The 25444-nt window shown below is 44.0% G+C and overlaps 1 protein-coding gene across 6 annotated transcripts in view; it reads right to left on the bottom strand.

Annotated features, from left to right (window-relative positions):
* TAF1 (TATA-box binding protein associated factor 1) overlaps window positions 1-25444 on the bottom strand; it is a 150468-nt gene that overhangs the window by 116937 nt on the left and 8087 nt on the right. For all 6 annotated transcript variants that reach the window (XM_038416405.2, XM_038416408.2, XM_043491528.1 and 3 more), the window contains exons 5-10: window positions 24365-24606; window positions 8644-8862; window positions 7993-8214; window positions 7536-7737; window positions 1633-1749; window positions 896-1063 (exon numbers count right to left, since the gene is read on the bottom strand). In XM_038416405.2, coding sequence (XP_038272333.1) covers window positions 896-1063; window positions 1633-1749; window positions 7536-7737; window positions 7993-8214; window positions 8644-8862; window positions 24365-24606 — 1170 coding nt within the window. The remainder of the gene's footprint in view (window positions 1-895; window positions 1064-1632; window positions 1750-7535; window positions 7738-7992; window positions 8215-8643; window positions 8863-24364; window positions 24607-25444) is intronic.

The raw sequence follows: 25444 nt of genomic DNA, 5'->3' as shown, positions 1-25444 counted from the left end.
ACACTTGCCAAAATATCAGAATGACTCCACCGCTTTCCACATTTGCCATCACAAGCCCAACTCCCTGACAGCAAGGAATCAATGCCCCAGAGCTCTATCAGGGCATCTCTAGTAAAAAATCAAGAGCTGTTTTTAAGTTATATTGTTCTAGCGAAAATTCAGGGAGCAAATATGTAACGAAATGGGAGACAGACACAGAGACTCCAGAAAAAAAATACAACTCCAGCATGGAGCTTCTGTAGCCTGGAAGGCCTGCTCTCAGTCTGAGCGAGTAGGAGCCTCAAGCTATGGACACTGAAAAAAGTTGTCACAAGATTCTTCTCCCTTTATTTCCTCACACTATGTTGTCTTCAAGTAAGGTTAGGATGTTGATCATTTGGAAGGCAAGGCATTAGGACATGGATTCATTTCTTTTGCTTTATAATTCAGTTTGATTCACTTTTCCTTGTCTACCGGTGTTTTGAACATGGAGTTGGAAATGCATGTGCCAACTTGTTAGTGATTAATTTTGTCTTAGTTTTGTTGGATCATTTGTAAATAGCTTTCAGAATTCTGTAAAAACCACAAGAAAGGTAGGAGTTTTGGCCCAACCAGTCAATTCCTGCCACAGGGTAGCAAAGAATGGACAGCCACCCACTGGAGACTCCCATCTACATAAAATATCCCCAAAACACAACTATTATCCTACACTCCTACTTTCACCCCTCCAGAATAGAATGCACTTGTATTTCCTCTTCAAGACTAGTTTTTGTACTCTTTTAGGCACCGCCTGCCTTCTAAGTACCCCCTGCTTTCCAATAAGTGCCCTCATTCCCTGCTCTGCTCTTTCCAGCTGGTCCTGGAAATATCAGCTCCAAGCAGAGACACAGACAAAGGACTAACGCCATGATCATACCCAGGATGATGTTTTCATCATTTGGGTCGAGTGTCAGGACTGGAGGATCCAAGAACATTTCCATCGCCTGGTCATCCCAGATGATATTGTCTTCCCAACGGCCATACACTAACTCCTCATTATCGATTGGGAAAATGGAGAACCAGGGTTTATCTTCATCCAGGGCAGCTGCAAAGATAGCAGAATGTGATCTTTGATGGTTAACACTCCACAAAGATTACTATAGCAACTCTTCAATTCAGCACTTTTGTCCCATTTCAGTTCTACCCAATCTTTCCCTCCTTCCCAGGGCTCTTGGCTCCGTGCCTCCAAAGCCAAAAAAATGCATACAGAACCTTATACTGTAGCGGGACAGAGCCTTCGCGTAAGCCTGTACCCCACTACAGTTGGACAAAAGGTCTCCGAAGAGCTACACGTGGCCCCCATGATAGTTTGCCATTAAAGGGGCAGACCTTCAGATAAGCAAAGTAAAAGATCTCAGAGAGGTTACAAGCCTCTTAGGAGCTCTGATAACTCAAGAAAGTCCATGGTACTTTGCTTTATGGGGAATAAGGAGAGACTCTCTAAGAGGGATGGAGAAGGCCCTTTGAGAGGTTATGTAAGTCAGCAGGACATCCTGCTGACCTGTAAGTAACTGATTATAGAAAGACCCTCCTACCCCTAGTATTGAGCCCAAGTTTATGCAGAGGTCTCTCTACACATAGCCCACTATTCACAGACTAACGCTTGCTCATTACCTTGCTGCTCAGGAGGCTGTTTCTCTTTGCCCTTTGCGATGCCCAGGACCCCTGCTACACTGGGTTTCTGCACTAGTGGAATGGGTGGATTGAGCAAAGATCCACTACGGTTCAGCCCTGGAGAGGAAAACAAGAGTAACATTAGGGTTTTTCTGATGACTGTTAAACCAGAACTCAAACCCAGATGGAAAATAGTTTCCAGTCTCTACCTATGGGTAGGATCCTTGCCTCACAAATCTTGACCCCAAAGAATGTTACATTCCAGCAACATGGCTGTTGCTAGCAGGAGGCTCTGAAATGCTGATGGTAATGAAATGCTGCCTTTTTCCCCCCAAGCCCAGCAGGATATACTTCAGTGAGGCAGCACCAGAGTCTTCTTCCCAATACCAGATAGGATCTGACTTGGTCAATGCTGTGAACAGCTCAATAAGAAAGACCTGCTCAGTGCACGACAGAGGTTAAAAAAGCAAAACTAGATGTTACATTGCATTGAGAGACATGATACTGAACATATTATGTCATTATATAAATAAATGATATGTCCTGACCTGTAATAACATGTTCAGTTATGGTTACCCCATCTGAAGAGATATAGCAAAAATTGAAGGGGTCCAAAGATGGGCAAAAAAGATTATTACAAACCTGAGAGTTGTGTTTGAGGATAGACTGAATAGATTAGGACTGCCTAGTGAGCAGACAAGAGAGAGTATGATAAAGACATAAAAGAATTAATGGTGTGGAGTGCTGTTATTTACCCTCTTGCATAGAACAAGAACATTTAAATCTGAAAAGTAAATTGTTTTTCTACCCAATGCATAATAAATCTGTGGAACTCATTGCCACCAGATTTAAAAAAAAAAAGGACCTTTACATCATTCAAAGGATTCAACATGGATCTGAACAATAAAAATACATGCAATTTCTTTAGAAAGAATACAAATTTACAAGGGATATAAACCTTCACGTTTCAAGGCATAAACCAAACATTCATTGCCCAAGATTAAGAAACCTCTCATATAGGCAAATTATTCTATAGCTGTTATTAAGAGCCGTTGTCAGAGATAGGATGCTGGACTAGATGGGTCACTTATGATCCAGTCCAGCAATTCTCATGTCCCTATTAAGGGAACAGAAGGTTTATTCCTAACAGAGGGCACAGTTTGGGGGAAAAAGAGATGCTTCTTTCCACTGGGAAAAATTGAGGGCTTTATCTTTTATGGTGGGACCTGAGGCAGCACCTTTAGGCCAGAAATCTCACCCTGGAGAGCGGATTTTACTATATAAAGGGATCTTTGACTTTACTCCTTTAGTTTAAAAAGCAAACTGAATCCACATTTCTGCTATGCAAGGTCTCAGGAACCCTGGAGGGGAGGCTAGAGCCAACAGCAGAATGGGGCAGAGAGGATACTGTCCAGAATATAGTAAAAGTCACTTATTTGACTGATTTTTTAAAAAGACAGTATTCCTCTTCTGCAGGTTTTCAACCATCTCCTCCTTAGCCTACCCCCTAATCTGACACTACCTCCACAACTAGCCACCTTTCACTTCTAGCAAATAGTCAAACAACTACACACAAATTCCTCTACAACTCAACTCCAAGCAGCACCTGAAACAGATTCTGTACAGTCTAGTATGAATGAGGGCACTGGAAAAGTCTGCAATAAGTTATTTGTATATGGAAAACAAAGTCACAGTTCCCATGGCAGGATCTAAAAGCACCAATTCTGGGGCAGCTTCTCCCTCCAGTGATCCTCCTGTGGGGAGGTCCTGACAAGACATAGGAGCAAGATTATCAGATCAGATCATCATCTGGGAAAGGTGAATGCCCCTCTGAACAAGGCAACAGCACTACAGCATCGAGGATAGGAGGTCACTGCAGACGCAATGTCACTGCTGCCTGGACACCAGAGAGCCCTCCAACCAACAAGAACAGTGATATTGGGTTCCCCAGCCTCCCAGGAATCTCACACAACTTTCTTCCCCCACAATACCCTGTTATCCCCTGCAGTCCCCCCATAATCCTCCACATGACCACAGCGATGCTGGAACAATTGCTGGGGGGTACTGAGAGCCATTGAATCAAACTGTCAACCCTGTCTATGATGGACACCACTTCAAGCACACCCAGCACCCCTAGTTCCAGCACCTATGCATTGTCACTCAGCCCTCCTTAACTGTACAAGGGGCTGCAGGCTGGTGAACCAGGCAGTTAACACACCATCAGGGCTGTGGGGAGCAGTCTTTATAAACCACAGAATCACAGAAATGTAGGATTGGAAGGGACATCAATAGATCATCTAATCCAGTCCCCTGCACTGAGGCAGAACTAAACATTATCTAGACCATCCCTGACAGGCGTTTCTCTAACCTTTTCTTAAAAGCCTCCAATGACAGAGAGATTCCACAACCTCCCTAGGTAATCTGTTCCAGTGCTTAACCACCCTGACAGTTAGGAAGTTTTCCCTAATCTCTAACCTAAATCTCCCTTGCTGCAATTTAAAACCTTTATTTCTTGTCTAGTCCTCAGTAGTTAAGGAGACAATTTATCACTCTCCTCTTTGTAACAACCTTTTACATACTTGAAGACTATGTCTCCCCTCAGGCTTCTTCTCTCCAGGCTAAACAAACCCTTTCCTCTCCCCCAAATCTTTCGTCATGTTTTCTAGATCTTTAATAATTTTTGTTGATTTCCTCTGGATTTTCTCCAGCTTGTCTACAACTTTCCCGAAGTGTGCTGCCCAGAACTGCACACTGTACTCCAGCTGTGGCATTATCAGTGCTGAGTAAAGTGGAAGAATAATTTCCCGTGTTTTGCTTACAACACACCTGCTAATACAGAATAGAATGATGTTCACTCTTTTTGCAACAGTGTTACACTGTTGACTCACATTTTGTCTGTGATCCACTAAAACCCCCAGATCCTTTTCTGCACAACTCCTTCCTAGTCATTTTCCATTTTGTATCTGTGCAATTGATTGTTCCTTCCTAAGTGCAGTACTTTGCATTTGTCCTTATTGAATTTCATCCTATTTGTTTCAGGCCATTTCTTCAGTTTGTCAAGATCATTTTGAATGCTAATCCGGTTCTCCAAAGGGCGTGCAACCCCTCCCAACTCGGCATTTTCCACAAATTTTATAAGTGTACTCTCTGTGCCATTATCAATATCATTTATTAAGATACTGAATAGAACTGGACCCAGGACTGATCCCTGCGGGACCCCACTCGATATGTCCTTCCAGCTTGACTTGGAATCACTGAAAACCACTCTCTGAATACAATTTTTCAACCAGTTGTGCACTCACCTTATGGTAGGTTTGTCTAGGCTATATTTCTCTAGTTTGCTTATGAGAAGGTCAGGTGAGATAGTATCAAAAGGCTTATTAAAGTCAAGATATATCTACCTTACACTGTCAAAGAAGGTTGTTAGGTTGGTTTGACATGATTTGTTCTTGACAAATCCATGGCTACTATCACCTTATTATCTTCTAGGTGCTTAGAAATTGATTATTTGCTCTATTATCTTTCTGGGTACCAAAGTTAAGCTGATTGTTCTATAATTCCCAGGGTTGTCCTTATTCCTCTTTCTATAGATAGGTAGTATATTAGCCCTTTTCCAGTCCTCTGGAATCTTTCCCATCCACCATGAGTTCTCAAAGAGAATCGCTAATGGCTCAGAGATCTGCTCAGCCCGTTCTTTAAGCATTCTAAGGCTATGTCTACACTACCACAGTGAGTTGACCTAAGTTATGCTACTCCAGCTATGTGAATAACATAACTTATGGCAGTGTCTAAACAGTGCTGGGTTGACAGGAAATCTCCCATTAATTTCACCGGGAATGAGAGTAGTAAGGTGAGTATTGGAGTCAACTGGGGAGCACTCTGCCATTGACTTATCGGGTCTTCATTAGACCCCACTTCGGGGGACAGGCAGTCCTCCCTCATGCCTAAGCAGCCAACTGCAGTCTCTAGTCTAGCCCCTGGCTTCAGGGGCAAACTGCAGTCTGGATTTAGGCCACTCTCTTCATTGGCAAGTAGGGGTAAAGAGGGGAGAGAGGGTCCCAGCCCAGGGACCCTATAGCTGGCAGCTACTTACTGCCCCTCCTCCTATTTCTGCTGCCTACTTTCCCTGGACCACTTCCCGCATAGCCCTAGCACCTTCCCTGCCCTTGCTTCAGGGCCTCAGTCTGGCCATGGTCAGCCAACAGCTCCTCTTGCTCCGCTACCCTTCCCAGCACTGCAGTATCTCCGGTGCTCCTCGGCAGACAGTCCTTCCCCCTTGCCCTCCAGGAAGAGACTGCCTCTTGCTCCGCTGAGCAGCTCTTTATATATGGGCTGCTCCAGCAAATCTTCTCCTGACTGGCTCTCCCAATAAACCCTTTCCTGATTCGCTGGGTTCTGCGCAGCCTCTCCAAGGCTGCCTTAACCCTTCTTCTGCCTGTGTGGGGCAGCTGCCCCACCACAGTCCCCTTCCTGCTTCTAATGTATTTGTAAAATGTTTTCTTGTTACCCCTTATGTCCCTACCTAGTTTAATCTCGTTTTGTGAAAATCTTGGCCTAATTTTGTCTCTACATTCTTGTGTTGTTTTTTATATTCATCTTTTGTAATTTGACCTAGTTTCCGAGTTTTTTTATGATTTTTTTTTTTTTTTGAGTTGTTGAAGTTCTCCTGGTTAAGCCAGGATGGTCTGTTAACATACTTCCTATTTTTTCCAACCTGTTGGGATAGTTTGCTCTTATGACCTTAACAACATCTCTTTAAAAAACTGCTAACTCTCCTGAATGTTTTTCCCTGAGATTTGTTTCCCACGGGATCTTACCTACCAATTTGCTGAAGTCTGCCTTCTTGAAATCCATTGTCTTTATTCTGCTGTCTTCCCTCCAACCATTCCTTAGAATCATGAACTCTAATCATTTCATGACCACTTTCACCCAAGCTGCCTTCCACCATCAAATTCTCTACCAGTTCCTCCTTATTTATCAGAATCAAATCTAGAACAACCTCTCCCCTGATCATTTTCTCCACGTTCTGTAACATAAAGCTGCTCCTGACCCCAAGCACTACCCCTGCATAGCCACAGTTTTTCCTTGCCCTCTCAGAGCCCTGATCCCGTCTTCCTCCCCCATTCACACTACCCCCTGCTATCTAATCCGCTTCCCTGGCTCCTCAGGGTGTCTGATGAGCAGAGCTGGAGACTCAGGGAGACAAAGTAGCAGCATCCAAAAACGAGAGTAACTGGCATAACCTGACAGTTCCATCAACTTTTCCTTGCAGAGACAGAATAAATTACAATGAACAAAGAATAATTCTGGATTTACAGTTTAGTTTTAAAAACCAGCTTATGTCTAAGCTTGAGAGAAAAGTTCGATGTTTGTAAAAACTGTGTTCCTTTAGCTAGAGAAGCCCCAAAATATTCTTGTCTCAGGAACATGAGAAAGGTTTCTTTTTAAATGTCACCTCTGATAAAATACACACAATTCCACTGGCCCCTGAAGAGCAAGCACTCAAGCATTAACTTGCAAAGCAGAGGGATTTTAGTGCTGCCATAAATGGAAACCTGAACAGTCACTAGGGGATCTCAAATACAGCAGCCTTTGGTACTGAATTAGGTAGGTCCAGGCCCCCATTTCTGTTGAAAAGGGGAAGGACAGCAGGACATTTCGCTGAACATGCACTTTGCTTTCAATGTTCTCTCGTCTAACAGAAGAGGCCAAGCCTGTTTGTGCAGAAGGACAAAAGGCTTTGGCCTCAACTTGGTTTAGCAAAACCACTTCTTGATGGAGAAAGAACACAACCCCACATGCTGAAGAGGAGAGAATGGGGAATTAGTCTGTACACATGACATTCTCAATTAGGCTAACTCAAGGTGTGGGCATGAGAAAGTGTAAAGGCAGCTGCCGCGCACCTTGTTGGGCATTGTACGCAGTGGCATTTCTGGTCATACTAGAGGGCAGCCAGCCTGCCAGGCTCGCACGCTGTGTTTTAGTCCCTTTGTGTTTGATATCCTCCCCATTCCAGATCACATCATCCTCCCATTGTAGCTGTGTCACCATGAGGAAGTGCTCATCAGCCAGCAAGTCGTCCTTCTCAGCCATCACTCCCAAGTTCTGCAAAGAGGACAACAATGGCATTGGACCCTAGTTAACTTCGATTTTTCTGCTTAAACTACAGAAGAAAGAGATTCCCTACTTTCTCCATTGTGAATCCTCCTCCTTTCCCCCTCCCACTCACATCTCTTCCACTGGATGGTTCCCAGCCTTATTCATCACCCCAGCCACATTTCCTTCTCTACTGTGCTCCACCACCACCACACACAACCACACCCTCGCAGCCCCTTCCCCATTCCACATGCTTTCTCTCACCTTCTCCACAGAATGACCTGAAGTCTCCTGTTCTCTCGCATGCTCTTTTAGTTTGAAACCATAGTCAAATCCACTGCCATCCTCAGGAATCCCCAGCATATCATACCAGAGCTGGGCTGGCCCATAACGCCATTCAGACACCTTGGGCTTGGTATCTGTCACTTTGTCTATGTCTCCAGTAGACTGGGAAAACTTGGACTCCACAGGTGCCATCATAGTGATCTGCAGCACAGCAGGAAAAAGGAACCTGTCAGTCACTGCTGTCAGAGCTGGCAACAGGAGCTTTTTCTTTCAAATTCTGTCTCATTCTCAGTGGAGAGGAGCAGTTCCAAAAAATCTCAGAGATGCATATTCAATCTTAATAGCTGCATTAGCAAATGCTGGAACGGGCAGCCCAGCGATACAAGGACTCTCTACTGCTACAATAAAACGGGGAAAGCGTCCCCTGATTCCTTACCATACAAGGTCTCTTAACCCACAATGGAATGGTCTCTGGAGCCCATGCTTAATATCCAAGGAGCAGCCTCTGCACAGTGGGAATAGCAGCCTAACCTCCCCTCACCAGTATTGCCTTAGCAGGGTGACTACCTGTGGGGTAAAGACGCTCCCCATTTGCTAGCTAGGGACCCTCCTAAATCTCAGACTTCTCACCTCATCATCTGAGAGGCACTGCTCAGGAGGAGGAGGAGGAGCAAACTCGTATTCCCAGGGAGACTTCTCTTCCATTCCTGCTTCGGTTGCAGTGTCACCCTCCTGGATCTGCACTTCTTGCATTAGCTCCCGATGTTTCTTTTTGCGTTTCCTCCGGGCACTACGCCAAACAGATGGAACATTCTTCCCAGGGCCAAAGAGACGGAGAAAACGCAGCACCTAGAACAAGAGTCAAGAGAGACGGTCACGAGGACAACCCATAGGTCCCTGATAACATAGGCACAAGCATTTCATACACCAGAGCAGCAAGGATGAGGAAGCACTCCAAGCCCAAGAGACTTTTCCACCAAAGGCAGGCCAGGGACAAGAAATAACTGGAGAAGTGTAACCACCTAACTTCCATAGTGCCCCCCAATCCCTGGTGCAGCTGGTGGTCTCATTATTCTCAGACTTGAAACAAATCAGACACACTTTCCCTCTGTTTGTTAGAACCTTTATTTAATCCTCAAGGATATTTTATTCTGAAATTCACCTGAAAGGTAAACCCTGAGCAGAGAGGGAAAAGTCCCCATTTATTCAGCTGGGGCACAACAGAATCTGGACAAAATGTTTTTTAATTCAGCACATTCCATTACCAGAGACATATTGAAAAGTTAGAGAGCATGCAAAGAAAAGCCAGTAAAATTGTTAGCAGGATGGAGGGAACTTTTAATAAGGAAGGAAAAAAAAAAAAAGAGTTAAACATGTAAATCCTTTCTAAATGACAACTATTATGGAGGCAGAGACACAATAGTCTAGAAATGTGTGTGTGTGTAAAAAAAAAAACAAGGAGAATATTAAAAGAAAGTTAAAGTTTCAAAGCTGAACACTCAAAAGTTCAGGAGTGACAGAATTAATGTTGTACATTCAACCTTAACTCTTCTCTCTGGTGCATATGCATTATGATACAAGGTGTATGATCACATACACATGAATCCGGCCTCATTCAGTGCATAGGATGAATGATCCCAGGGAATGGAGCAGCTGTTCAATTATATTTTATCTTATGGTTCAGCGTGTGGTCAGATAAATTAACTGAGATTTTATAAATGGGCTAAAGGTGTTAACAAATAACGTAGTCACTGTCCAACATTAAACAGTGTTAAACAGGGTCCAGGGCCTGATACACAGAGCCTGCTTAGCACCATGACAAACACACCATTATATTTTTTTTAACCTTTGATTAAAGATACAGAAAAGGATAGTTAAAATTTTAAGCAAGGCTTTCATTTTAACATCATCCTTTGCTCCCTTTCCCTTTAGCTGTAGACAGTTTTTAGAAGGAAAGAATCCCGCTTGTTTGACAGTCTCTTAGATGGGATCTAATGCTGCGCTTTTGGGGAAAGGAGAAGAAATTAGTTGAGATGGGCTGGAGGTGCTGTTGCTGTCGCTAAAGTGCAATCTTGGAAAAAAAAATCCCCCTTGTCTGACAGTCTCTCAGCTGGGATCTAAGATGGTAATAACTCTCATCCCCGACAGTATCTGGGATTCAGCTGGTGCTGGTAGGTGTGGTGATGTCATCTGGGTCCCTCTCTCTCTCTCTAGTCAGGACACCTCAAGGATTAGGATGATGAAGGCCCAGGATCCCAAGAAACGGTGGGTGTGGCAACCATAATGGTGAAGCTCATTCCAAGAGCCTTTGTTTGTTCTTTCCATCTGTTCTTCTTATTGTTCCACCTACCCCACACACTCAAAATATCTTTCTTTTATGGGCCCAAAAAGGGAGTGATGGGCAGAAGAGCCCATCCCCTCATTATTTTGTCCACCAATTAGGCCCAATATCAGGCATACCAATTTTGGCTCATTCACTTCCAGCTCCACATCTCCTGTTTTTAACAAGCATAATTTCAACACAGTCTTTGAATCATATCAACCTGGCCTTTTTGTTTAGACAAATTCAGTTATTCTGTCTCCCTTTCATGCCTTTTTCCATCAATGTTATTGTAACATCTTATTCACTTTTACATACTTTTTACAGCTGAGCAATTTGGGTACCTTTGTAGGCCCAATTATCACAACAGGTCTCATGACTTCTTTACTCCACACCACCTAAACCCTAAAATGAAGACAGAATTGTGTGGCGTTGTTTTTAAAGAGTCACGAGTGTTCAAAACTTCTTGAAAATTAGGCCCCGGATGTCCCAAGTTGGGCACCCAGAAAATGAAGATGACAATTAGTGACCACCTGCAAAACATAAGAACACAGGAACTGCCAGACTGAATCAGATCCTAGGGTCCATCTACTCCAGGATCCAGCCTCAGACAGCAGGGAGCACCAGATTCAAAGGAAGGTGCAAGAACCCTATAGTAGGCAGGTGGGGGATGATCTGTACCTCTGCATTAGGTCTCTTCCTGATCTCTAAGAAGTTAAAGTTTGTCTTAAGTCTTGAACCATGAGGTTTAATATCCCAAAAAATTTATCTGAGTGAGTTGTCCAGCAGCCCATAGGTAGTCTGTAGCAGAGCCAGGGACAGAACCCATTTCTGCTAGGTTGCAGTCAACCACCTAAACTACAAGCCCACTTTCTCTCTTCCAACAGTCTCCCTATGTCATTCACTGCAACCTTCCAACTTCTGCAACAAAATAAGCAGGACTCATATAGACAACCACCATATTCATTATGCAGTCCCAGTTAATCCACTGAGTCTCATTCACCATGAGAACCAAGTAAGGCAAAGGTTTTGTGGCAAATATGAGATCATCTAATTAAAGATGGTATCACAATGCATATGCACAAGGGGGCAGAAATTAAGGTGTAAATTTTCCACAGGCCTCAAGTAAGGGATCACATGTAAGTGCCACAATCTGGTCTTTGGTTTTCCCTCTGCTCCTGAAGCAAAGTAAACTGTACCAGCCCCATACTTGGCACAGATGACCTCTCCCTCCATCCAGGGTCAGCTGCACTGTGCACAAACATTGGGAAGGAAGGAAGGGAGGCAGAATCAAGACTCTACCTTGTCCCTGCCCACTTGTGTGGGAGCAGCTCTCCTCTTGTCCACTACCTTTAATACAGGTAACCCATAAAAGGGAAGTAAGGGCGCATCGTATAGACCCTTGTGGAGACTTACAGTGGGTCACAATCTGGCCCTATGAATGCATGGATAATTTAAATTATGTAATTTCCTAACTTTTGAGCATCTGACTTTGGACTATACCTAATCCAGCTAGAAAACTTGTTAGGTTCGAAAGGAAAAACAGATGCTTGTACACGAATGCAAGGAGTTTGGGCAACAGAATAGAGGAACTGGAACCACTGGGGCAGGACATCAAACTGGTTATCATAGGGATTACAGAAACATGGTGGAATAGCATTCATGACTGGAATACAGGTATTGTAGCGTATGTGCTGTTTATGATGGATAGAGATAAGGGAAAAGGTGGTACGATAGCATCGTACATCAATGATGTGGTAAAGTGTAAAGAAATAACAAGCGATAGCATGGACAAAACGGAATCTATTTGGGTCAAAATCACTGTGGGGAAGAATTGTAAAAGAGGTTCTACTAGGATAGTGGGGGGGTCTGCTATAGACCCCCCAGGTCGGACTCTGATAGATACCAGGAATTGTGTCATAATAGGAGACTAACTTCCCAGATACAGATTGGAGAATAAATGCTTCCAATAATGGTAGCTCCCAGTTACTACTGGACATGATAGATAAGTTTTATTCATCAGTCACTGAGCCAACAAGAGGTAATGCAATTTAGACTTGGCTTTGGTAATTGGTGAGGACATCATAGAAGAGCTAATCATATTAAACAAAAAATCCTTGTATCAAGTGATCATGAGTTGATATAGTTTAAGTTAATTAAAACCAGGTCATCAACTATGTTTTTTTATTTCAAAATTTGGAAAATTAAGGGAAGGACTTTCAGAAAGTCAACTGGACTGAAAAGCTCAAGGACTTAAATGTGGAGGAGGTCTGAAATTTCTTTAAATGAAGTGTACAAAAACTAACTGCAACTTGCATCCCAAGCAAGGGAGGGGGAAAGCGGATCTTAAACATAAAAAAGAAGCTTACAAGAAGTGGAAGGTTGGACATATGACCAGGGAAGAGTATAAAAATATTGCTCGGGCATGTAGGAAAGATATCAGGAGGGCCAAATCGCACCTGGAGCTGCAGCTAGCAAGAGATGTCAAGAGTAACAAGAAGGGTTTCTTCAGGTATGTTGGCAACAAGAAGAAAGCCAAGGAAAGTGTGGGCCCCTTACTGAATGAGGGAGGCAAGCTAGTGACAGAGGATGTGGAAAAAGCTAATGTATTCAATGCTTTTTTTGCCTCTGTTTTCACTAACAAGGTCAGCTCCCAGACTGCTGTGCTGGGCAACACAAAATGGGGAAGAGATGGCCAGCCCTCTGTAGAGATAGAGGTGGTTAGGGACTATTTAGAAAAGCTGGACGTGCACAAGTCCATGGGGCCGGACGAATTGCATCCGAGAGTGCTGAAGGAATTGGCGGCTGTGATTGCAGAGCCCTTGGCCATTATCTTTGAAAACTCGTGGCGAACGGGGGAAGTCCCGGATGACTGGAAAAAGGCTAATGTAGTGCCCATCTTTAAAAAAGGGAAGAAGGAGGATCCTGGGAACTACAGGCCGGTCAGCCTCACCTCAGTCCCTGGAAAATCATGGAGCAGGTCCTCAAAGAATCAATCCTGAAGCACTTAGAGGAGAGGAAAGTGATCAGGAACAGTCAGCATGGATTCACCAAGGGAAGGTCATGCCTGACTAATCTAATCGCCTTTTATGATGAGATTACTGGTTCTGTGGATGAAGGGAAAGCAGTGGATGTATTGTTTCTTGACTTTAGCAAAGCTTTTGACACGGTCTCCCACAGCATTCTTGTCAGCAAGTTAAGGAAGTATGGGCTGGATGAATGCACTATAAGGTGGGTAGAAAGCTGGCTAGATTGTCGGGCTCAACGGGTAGTGATCAATGGCTCCATGTCTAGTTGGCAGCCGGTGTCAAGTGGAGTGCCCCAGGGGTCGGTCCTGGGGCCCGTTTTGTTCAATATCTTCATAAATGATCTGGAAGATGGTGTGGATTGCACTCTCAGCAAATTTGCGGATGATACTAAACTGGGAGGAGTGGTAGATACGCTGGAGGGGAGGGATAGGATACAGAAGGACCTAGACAAATTGGAGGATTGGGCCAAAAGAAATCTAATGAGGTTCAATAAGGATAAGTGCAGGGTCCTGCACTTAGGATGGAAGAATCCAATGCACCGCTACAGACTAGGGACCGAATGGCTCGGCAGCAGTTCCGCGGAAAAGGACCTAGGGGTGACAGTGGACGAGAAGCTGGATATGAGTCAGCAGTGTGCCCTTGTTGCCAAGAAGGCCAATGGCATTTTGGGATGTATAAGTAGGGGCATAGCGAGCAGATCGAGGGACGTGATCGTTCCCCTCTATTCGACACTGGTGAGGCCTCATCTGGAGTACTGTGTCCAGTTTTGGGCCCCACACTACAGGAAGGATGTGGATAAATTGGAAAGAGTACAACGAAGGGCAACGAAAATGATTAGGGGTCTAGAGCACATGACTTATGAGGAGAGGCTGAGGGAGCTGGGATTGTTTAGTCTGCAGAAGAGAAGAATGAGGGGGGATTTGATAGCTGCTTTCAACTACCTGAAAGGGGGTTTCAAAGAGGATGGCTCTAGACTGTTCTCAATGGTAGCAGATGACAGAACGAGGAGTAATGGTCTCAAGTTGCAATGGGGGAGGTTTAGATTGGATATTAGGAAAAACTTTTTCACTAAGAGGGTGGTGAAACACTGGAATGCGTTACCTAGGGAGGTGGTAGAATCTCCTTCCTTAGAGGTTTTTAAGGTCAGGCTTGACAAAGCCCTGGCTGGGATGATTTAACTGGGACTTGGTCCTGCTTTGAGCAGGGGGTTGGACTAGATGACCTTCTGGGGTCCCTTCCAACCCTGATATTCTATGATTCTATGATTCTATGAAAGCTTTCAGAGAAAGGCTCCAGACCCAAATTGATGAATATTTACCTCAAAAAGGTTATTAGGCGTAAGCAGAGAGCCTATAGAGAATGGGAAAAGGGATAGATCAACAAAGAAAGCTACACCTTGAAGGTCAGAACATGCAGAAATAAAAGTGAGAATTGCTGAAAATCAAGCTGAATTAGATCTTGCCAAGGAAATTAAAATAAGATGGTTTTAGTTATATAAATAGAGAATAAGCAAGGATGAGGTCGGGTTGCTATGCAGTGCAGATGGGGAGGGGGTTAAAGATAACATTGGAATGGCTCAAACACTAAATGAATACATTGCCTCAGTTTTCAATAAAAATGATAATATAGAACATGGGAATGAAGACCGATCGAAATGAGTATATAAAAAGGGAATTCACCACATCTGAAATGAAAGAACACCTTAAAGAGCTTATTGCACTGAAATCAGGGAGATAGGATAATTTCTCTCCCAGAATACTGAAAGAACCGATGCATGAGATGTCTAGTCCAATAGCAAGGATTTTTAATGAATCTATCTATTCAGGGGTGGTACCAAAATGATTAAAGAATAGAATCATAGAACTGGAAGGGACCTCAAGAGGTCATCTAGTCCAGTCCCCTGCACTCATGGCAGGACTAATTATCTAGACCATCCCTGACAGGTGTTTGTCTAACCTGCTCTTAAAAGTCTCCTATGATTCCACAACCTCCCTAGGCAATTTATTCCACTGCTTAACCACCCTGACAATTAGGAAGCTTTTCCTAACTCCAACCTAAACCTCCCTTGCTGCAATTTAAGCCAATTGATTCTTGTCCTTCTTGAAATCCATTGTCTTTATTGTGCTGTTCTCCCTCCTACCATGCCTCAGAATCATGAGCTATATCATTTCATGATCACTTTCACCCAACCTGCCTTCCACTTTCAAATTCTCAACCAGTTCCTCCCTATTTGTCAAAATCAAATCTAGAACAGCCTCTCCCTTGTAGGTGTCTCCACTTTCTGAAATAAAAATGGTCTCCAATACATTCCAAGAACTTATTTGATAATCTGTGCCCTGCTATGTTATTTTTCCAACAGATGTCTGGGTAGTTGAAGTCCCCCATCATTACCAAGTCCTGTGCTTTCGATGATTTTGTTAGCTGTTTAAAAAAAGACCTCATCCACCTCTTCTCCCTGGTTAGGTGATCTGTAGTAGACCCCTACCATGACATCATCTTAATAGCCAACATCAGACCTATATTTAAGAAAGGGAGAGAAACAGGTGATCCAGGCAGTAACAGACCTGTTAGTCTGACCTCAGTAGCATGCAAGGCATTAGAACAAATTTTGAAGCAAAGACTAATTAAATTCACTGAGGTAAATGGAAAAGAGGATTCAGTGCAACATGGGTTTACCAAAGGAGATCCTATCAGACTAATATTCTTCTTTAAGAAAATAACTGATTTTTTTACATAGGGGAAATGTAGCAGATCTAATACACTTGGACTTCGGTAAAGCATTTGACTTAATACCACATGGGAAAATATTTAACTAGAGAAAATGGGGATTAGTACAAGAATTGTAAGGTGGATAAGAAACTGGCTAAAGGGGAAGATGCAACAGGTTGTGTTAAGAGGTACACTGTGGATCTAGAGGGAGGTTCCTAATGGAATTCCTCAAGAATCAGTCTCAGGACCAATCTTATTTAATATTTGTATTAATAACGTGACAAAAAGTAGGAGTGCTAATTAAATTTGCTGATGATACTGATGATAGAGTCGGAAGATACTGTCAATACACAGGAGAATCGAAATATATACAGGAACAACTGGATGAATAGTACTAAGTGCACAATCATGCACTTAGGGTCTAATAATAAGAATTTACACTGTGGGACCCATCAGCTGGAAGCAACAGAAAAGGAGAGAAGTCTGGATGTTTTGGTCGATCATAGGAGGACTATGAATCACTAATACAATGCAGCTGCACAAAAGGCAAATGCAATCCTAGGACACGTTAGGCTAGACATTCCCAGTAGAAATAGAGAAGGATTAATGCCATTGCACAAGGCATTGGTAAGACCTCATTTGGAATACTGTGTACAATTCTGGTCACCAATGTTCATGAAAAGATTAATTTAAACTGGAACAGATGCATCAAAGAGCTAGTAGTATGGTCAGGACAATGGGGGGGACCTATCATATGAGAGGAAGGATAAGTTGCCTGGAGGGTCCCTTCTGATTCACGTCAAATGTTCCTAAAATCTCACGCTTTAGGGCCTCTGCCAGTTACCTGAAGGGGTCAGGAAGAATCCCCCTCCAACATAGTGGGGGGGGGGGGTTGTCTCCTTCCGCTGAAGCATCAGAGATGGCCACAGCTGGAGGTGAGACAGACGCTGTGGGACGGTGCTCTGAGGTAGCACGGAGCCTCTCTCTCCTGTGCTTGTGATATAGAGGGCTTGATATATGCAGCTCAGACTAGATGATCTTGTGGTCTCTTCTGGCATTAAATTCTATGACTCTGAAATCTTTAAGATAGGGTTAAGAATTGTAATTTCAATTTTTTTTTTTTAAGTGAAAAATGTCTGTCATGTACAACTGTAACTACCCTCCACAGATCATCATCATCAGGATTTGAACCTAGAACCTTGAGCATTGTAGCACAGACCTCTACCACTTCAGCTAATGGAGTAATTACAGTCCTAGAACACACAAGGAGCTGACTGAGGAGATATTTTAGCCATTAGCGATTATCCTCTAAAAGTCATGGAAAACAGGAGAGATTCCAGAAGACTGGAAAAGGTCAAATATAGTGCCTATCTCTAAAAAGGGAAATAAGGACAACCCAGGGAATTACAGACCAGTCAGCTTAATTCCTGTACCCAGAAAGAAAATGAAGCAAATAATTAAGCAATCATCTAAAAGATAATAAAGGTGATAAATAACAGCCAGCATGGATTTGTCAGGAACAAATCCTGTCAAACCAATCTAATAGCTTAAAATTCTTCTTTTAAGAACCTGATTGCTTTTTCATTGTTCTTAAGATCCAAGGGTTTGGGTCTGTGTTCACCTATGCAAATTGGTAAGGATTTTAATCAAGCCTTCCCCAGGAAAGGGGATGTAGGGTTTGGAAGGATTTTGGGGGGAAAGACGTTTCCAAGCGGGCTCTTTCCCTGTTATATATTTGTTAGCCGCTTGGTGGTGGCAGCAATAAAGTCCAAGGGCAAAAGGTAAAATAGTTTGTACCTTGGGGAAGTTTTAACCTAAGCTGGTAAAAATAAGCTTAGGGGTTTTTCATGCAGGTCCCCACATCTGTACGCTAGAGTTCAGAGTGGGGAAGGAATCTTGACATGGTGGCAGAGTGGTGGGATTAACTTGAAATCATTTTGAGATCAATTTGAGATTTTTTGAACCAGAAGCACAGATTTCTTAAAAGGAAATATTTTTTTTCCTTTGGGCTGCTGGAAAGCAGGTTTTAAGCCGAAAGCAGTTAGAGGGTTTTTTGTCTCTACTTGGGGGCCAGAGCAGAGACAAAAGGGAATTGTCTTTTGTGAGCTGGAGTTCTCTCTACCTAAAGGCAGGGTAGTTAACCTCCTGCAGGGAAATTCACAAGTCTTCACAGACCTTAAGTTGTTTTTTACCTAAGAGCAGCTAGAGGGGTTTTTTTATCTATTTGCCTGGAGACAAAGGTGTTAGGTGTTTTTTTTAAAAAGGATTTTTCTGTAGGCCAACAATCACTATCAGAGAACATAGGAATCCGGTTACAGCACAACTTATTTTTGTTTTGACAAGCCAAGGTTTTTTTTGGTTTGTTTTAGTTCTAAATCTCGGGTGTAAAGTTAGTTAAAAACAGAGAGGCAAACATGACAGAGCCCAAGGCAGATAGAGCCAAAGAGGCTGCCCACAGGAGAGCTATAGAGGCAAAGGAAAAAGAAGTGGAGGAACAGGAAAAAGAGAGGAAGCATGCACTGGAGATGGAGAAGGCAAAGGCTGAGCGGAATCTACTGAATAATCCTAACCATCCTTCCCCAACAATCCAAAAATGGGAGCAACTATGTCCACAGTATGATGAATCCAATGATATTGCTGAATATTTTCTCACCTTTGAGAGACTGTGCACTCTCCATAAAATTCCTGAAGCTCACAAGATGACCACATTGGTCGCAAAATTAACTGGAAGAGCTCTGGACATATTCAATAAGATGCCTATTGATGAGGCTTCTGACTATAATAAGTTCAAGGATTTGGTTTTAAAGCAATTTCAAATTGCATCTGAAACGTACAGAGTAAAATTTCGAACCCTTAAGAGAGGGCCTGGACTAAGTAATGTGGCTTATCTAAACCAGATGAAGGATCTGTTAGATAAATGGGTCCAAGGAAGGGGTGTCACTAGCTTTGATGGAATGTGTGATTTGATAGCTCAGGAGCAATTCCTGAATATGTCCAAAGAGGAAATAAAACAGTGTTTATGGGATAAGGAAATGGACTCAGCAGGAAGTCTTGCTTCTTATGATGATCGATACGAGCAATCCCAGACCACCAGAGAGGCGGGGCAAGCCGGAACAAAACAGGTGGAGGGAGGAGAGAAGAACAACCCTGGTTGCAGTTGGAGCAGATACCAGAAGGGACACCCTCAGACCACACCCTACTACCGGGGGCAGCCCAAGGCCCCAACTACACAACAAGGAATACTCCAGACACCTTATCCTGCCACACCGTTCTCCAGCAACCCACCTCGCCCCAGTGACCCGTCAGCTGGACAAGGTTTTAAATGTAAGAAGCCGGGGCATGTGAAGGCCAACTGCCCCAAGAATCCCAACAGATTACAGCTCATTGCACCGGACTCACACCAGAGGTCCTCAGGCCCAGATAACTCCCAGATACCCTCAGAGCGGAGGGAAACAGAGTGTGGGCGGGAAGAAGGTCACCGCATGGAGGGACACTGGAGCACAAGTGTCGGCTATCCATGCTTCCTTAGTGGATCCCAATTTAATCGACTCAGAGAGCCAAGTGACAATTCAACCCTTCAAGTCCAACTCTTTCAATTTGCCTACAGCCAAGTTGCCTATCCAGTACAAGGGCTGGTCAGGAACATGGACTTTTGCAGTCTATGATGATTATCCCATCCCTATGCTGTTGGGGGAAGACTTGGCCAATCATGTGAAGCTAGCCAAGAGGGTGGGAATGGTCACCCGAAGCCAGGCTAAGCAAGCCGTCCTGCCTAGCTCTGTTCCAGAAACTTCTACTAGGACCCGGTCAGAGGTGATGGACCTGGACCCCATGCCAACGTCTGCAACAGCAGTAATGGATCCAATCCCAGAGACCCAGACAGAGCCAGTCCCGGAACTGGCAGCAGCCGATAACCCTACACAAGAGGCTCAGCCGGAGCCTGAACCCCCACATAGTGCACCAGCGGAGAGCTGTTCACAGTCAACAGAAACAGCTCCATCCCCTACATCGCTTCCAGAGGGACCAAGCATAGGTCCACAATCCAATGAGGAACTGATGTCTCCAGCATCAAGGGAACAGTTCCAGATTGAACAGGAAGCAGATGAAAGCCTCCAGAGAGCTTGGACGGAGGCCCGGAGCAAACCCACTTCCTCTCAGCTCTTCTAATCGATCCAGGTTTGTTGTAGAAAGAGGACTTTTATACAAGGAAACTCTTTCTGGTGGACACCAGGAAGACTGGCATCCTCAGAGACAGTTGGTAGTTCCAACTAAGTACCGGGTAAAGCTCTTGAGCTTGGCCCACGATTATCCTAGTGGCCATGCTGGGGTGAACAGGACCAAAGACCGTTTGGGGAGGTCATTCCACTGGGAGGGAATGGGAAAGGATGTTTCTACCTATGTCCGGTCTTGTGAGGTAGGCCAAAGAGTGGGGAAACCCCAAGACCAAGTCAAAGCCCCTCTCCAGCCACTCCCAATCATTGAAGTTCCATTTCAGAAAGTAGCTGTGGATATTCTGGGTCCTTTTCCGAAAAAGACACCCAGAGGAAAGCAGTACATACTGACTTTCATGGATTTTGCCACCCGATGGCCAGAAGCAGTAGCTCTAAGCAACACCAGGGCTAAAAGTGTGTGCCAGGCACTAGCAGACATTTTTGCCAGGGTAAGTTGGCCTTCTGACATCCTCACAGATGCAGGAACTAATTTCCTGGCAGGAACTATGGAAAGCCTTTGAGAAGCTCATGGGGTGAATTACTTGGTTGCCACCCCTTACCATCATCAAACAAATGGCCTGGTGGAGAAATGTAATGGGACTTTGGAGGCCATGATACGTAAATTCATAAATGAGCACTCCAATGATTGGGACCTAGTGTTGCAGCAGTTGCTCTTTGCCTAGAGCTGTACCACATCCCAGTTTAGGGTTTTCACCATTTGAACTTGTATATGGCTGCGAGGTTAAGGGGCCATTACAGTTGGTGAAGCAGCAATGGGAGGGGTTTACACTTTCTCCAGGAACCAACATTCTGAACTTTGTAACCAACCTACAAAATACCCTCCGAACCGCTTTAACCCTTGCTAAAGAAAACCTAAAGGATGCTCAAAAAGAGCAAAAAGCCTGGTACGCTAAACGTGCCAGAGAGTGTTCCTTCAAAGTAGGGGACCAGGTCACGGTCTTAAAGGCACTCCAGGCCCAAAAGGGCGGCAGGACTAACTGTTAAGGCTAAGAAGAGTCAAATAGGCCTTAACAGAGTGACTTACCTTGGACACCAGGTGGGTCAAGGAACTATCAACCCCCTACAGGCCAAAGTGGATGCTATCCAAAAATGGCCTGTCCCAAAGTCAAAGAAACAGGTCCAATCCTTCTTAGGTTTGGCCAGATATTACAGACGATTTGTACTGCAATACAGCCAAATCGCCGCCCCACTGACAGACCTAACCAAAAACAAACAGCCAAATGCCATTCAGTGGACCAAAGAGTGTCAGAAGGCCTTTAACCAGCTTAAATTGACACTCATGTTTGACCCTGTGCTAAGAACCCCAGACTTTGACAAACCGTTCCTACTAACCACAGATGCGTCCAAGCATGGTGTGGGAGCAGTTTTAATGCAGGAAGGACTGGATCAAGAATTCCACCCTTTGTGTATTGCCTTCGTGGACTACGAGAAGGCGTTCAACAGCGTAGAGACTAACGCCGTTCTTGAAGTACTTTCAGAACAGGACATCAGTGCAAAATATATCACATTACTAAAGGAAACAAACTCTGGCTGCAGCACGCACATATCGCTGTTCGATACTCCCTTCCGTATCCCCATCGAGAAAGGTGTGAAACAAGGAGATACAGTTTCACCAAAACTATTCACAGCCTATCTTGAATTGTTTTGTCGATAAGCAGACTTGAAAGGCGGGATTAATATCAACAGCGAGAGGCTAAACCATCTCAGGTTTGCAGATAAAACAGTGCCGATAGCTGAAAATACAGCCCAGCTTGAGAGAATGCTTAAAGAACTGAATGCGAAAAGTAGTCAAGTTGGATTAAAAATGAACTGGTCGAAAACGAAATACATGAGATCAGATATTCTGCCAAGAACCCAAATAACTCTTGGAGGAGAGCAGATCCAAGAGGTTGATAAATACGTTCATTTGGGCCAGGAAGTGAACATGTGCCACAATCAGAAAGGCAAACTGTCACACAGAAAAAAAGCTGGATGGTGCTATTCAATGACATCAAGGACATCCTCGAAGGAAAGATCAGCAAAACAACTCGTGCAAATCTTTTTAACTCAACCGTGCTTCCAGCGATGTTATATAGCAGCAAAATATGGTCACTGACAAAGATTGAAGAACATCAACAGTCTGTCACACAGAGGGAGATGGAACGAATATTTTTGGGCATTTCGCTCCGTGATCACAATCCCAATGAAATAATTAGGCAGAAGTCTGGAGTGCGAGTCGTTGTTGAAAACAGGTTCAGCAAAAAGCGGTGGACTGGACATGTGGCCCAACTCAGCAACAACAGATGGACTGCAGCTATATCCGAGTGGTATCCGCGAGAACAGAAACAGCCACGCAGTCGGCCTCCAAAGAGGTGGGATGACTTCCTAACAAGGAGATATGGACAAGCATGGCGAAGGATGGCCAGAGCGAGAGAAGATTGGAAGACGTGTTGTGATCGGCTTAGTCTCAACTGATGAAGGACCGACAGTCTACACTACAAAAAAAGAAAAGGAGTACTTGTGGCACCTTAGAGACTAACAAATTTATTAGAGCATAAGCTTTCGTGAGCTGTAGCTCATGAAAGCTTATGCTCTAATAAATTTGTTAGTCTCTAACGTGCCACAAGTACTCCTTTTCTTTTTGCGAATACAGACTAACACGGCTGCTACTCTGAAGCCAGTCTACACTACGTCTACGCTATTCCCCTGCCAAATTTCAAGTTCCTGCTGCAAACCCCTAAGGTGCTAGCGCTCTTTAAAAAATGGTTGAAAAACTTGGTTAACAGTAGAGGAATAATACACCTGCCAATCTTGTTCTCCAAAATAGCTACATCATTTTTATTAAAACCCTCCAGAAAAATTCAACTTGTGACAGAGACCAAGAATGGAAAGTTTCAACATGAACTGTAAATGTCTGACAAAGTTTTAAACTGGAACCAGGAGTAGTAAAAGGAAGAGTTAGGCAACTTTAATAACTGTTGTCATTAATAGCTCCACCTATAATAAAGGAGATGTAAGTAGGAGTATTTGGGACAAGATTAAGAAAAAAAATTAGTATTTAATTTGAGGAAAATCTTCCTGACAGTGAGATGTATGAGGCTGGAAAACAGTCTCCTGACAACAGTGGTGGAATCCCAGTTTCTTGCCATATTTAAAACTCGATTAAACAGTTATTATTTGTATTGTGTTAGCACCTACACCAGGTCAGGGCCTTAATGTGCTAAGGACCATATAAACACACAAAGATATTCCCTGCTCCAAGGCACTTACAAGATATTAGCAAATTTACAATAGGGATCAACCCTACAACTTCTCCTGGTAGATGACCCAATTGTTTCATCTAGTTTTTCTATGACTATTATTAGTAAACATTTACACTGGAAAAGTGTTCAGCAGCCCCACTCAGGATCAAGACTTCCTTGTGCTGGATGCTATACAAACACATACAAAGACATGCTCTCTTGCCTTTAGGAATTTACAATCTAAGAAGATGTGGACTACAAACAGTTTGCTACTTAAAATCACCCTCATCTTCATCTCATCCTAGCCATTACTATCAGCTGATTTCTTATAGGAGTCACAGACACAGTGGGTTTTGAGGAGGGATTTAAAAATCAATCAGTTCAGGGAGAAAATTCCCTGAGTTAGGGAACAAGAAGCAGAGACATTTGTGATAAAAGCTGAAAAACAAGTGGATGAAGCTGTGACTAACTTCAGTGATTCACCTGTAATCTGGAGAAGGGTACTCTCTCCCCATCATAAAGTGCTTTGAAATCTGTACACTAAATCTCTATAGAAGGGTAAAACATGTACGTCAGAACCTGATTTACATGAAAAACTCTTTCTAAGAGACTCCTCCTGAGAACAGGAGAAGCACTATCCAGCTTCCCATGGAAAGCAGTCACTGATGGCAGCCAGTAAACAGACACAGAGAAATCAGAGATGGAGATGACAATCACCTAGCCCCTCTCTCTCTACCAAGCACACATTTACTAGGATGGCTTTTTTTCCAGTTTTAAGCGTCCCAAGTGATAGAGTTTCCATCATTTTCCCTTGGACATTGTCCCCAACACATACAATACCTTGCCGGGCCGGAATTCCGGGAACAGCTCGGTAACACTCGGCAGCTGTTTGGTGGCATCTCGCTGCATTATTCCTGCAAGAGGCAGCGTCAGTTTCCCTTCCTTGGATTCTGCCTGCCTTGCATCTTGGGGTCCCATCTCTGACTCAGAATCAGAAGAGCTGCTGAAATCTGCCTTCTCAGAGGTAGCAGAGGACGGAGCAATGATGGAGGGCAGAATGATACCATCTCCATCTTCAGATACTACAATAGAACAAGTATCTTATGAACAAGTTTCCTTTCTTGGTCCCCAGCACTACCCCTGCACTCCACAAGCATTGTTTCCTGATCTTAAATTATGCTGAATCTAAGGGCTTTGCTACACTTGCAAGTTAGAGCACATTAAAGCAGCCCCAGGCACCCTCACTCCCCACCCGTCCACACTGGCAAGGCACTTGGAGCGCCTGGACCCTGCAGCTGGAGTGCTCCTGGTAATCCACCTCCATGAGAAGCATAAAGCTTGCTGCGCCCCAGCTGAAACACCTGGGCATCAGTGTGACCGAGGTATTGTATTATTGCACTGTGATCGGCCTCCGGAAACGTCCCATAATCCCCTGAAGTTAAGTGGCCACTCTTGTCTCTGTTTTGAACTCTACTGTAGGAATGCGGATATCCTCTTTCAAAACTCCGTTTCTGACATCCGGCTGCTTATCTGCTCTGGGACAAAGCAACCATACTGTGGAATGCTGTGTGAGAGAGAGGGGAGGGGAGAAGAGGGGTCTGCTGCTGTCTGAACTTACAAGACAGCATGCTGACACACACAGCACCCCAAAACCCACTCTCTCTCTCCCCCCACATACACACAACACACTCCCTGTCACACTCCACATCCCCCCCCCATTTGAAAAGCATGTTGCAGCCACTTGAACACTCGGATAGCTACCACAATGCACTGCTCTTTGTGGCGTTGCAAGAGCTGTTTATGTGGTCACACCAGTGCGCTTGAATCTGACAGTGTAAACACACAGCAGCATTTTCCCTGCTGCAGTCTCCGAAGGCTGGTTTAACTCCCAGAGCTCTACATTTGCAAGTGTAGCCATGC

Source organism: Dermochelys coriacea, chromosome 9, assembly GCF_009764565.3.
Source record: "Dermochelys coriacea isolate rDerCor1 chromosome 9, rDerCor1.pri.v4, whole genome shotgun sequence".
NCBI lineage: Eukaryota > Metazoa > Chordata > Testudines > Dermochelyidae > Dermochelys > Dermochelys coriacea.
This window is presented reverse-complemented; position numbering and strand designations above follow the sequence as displayed.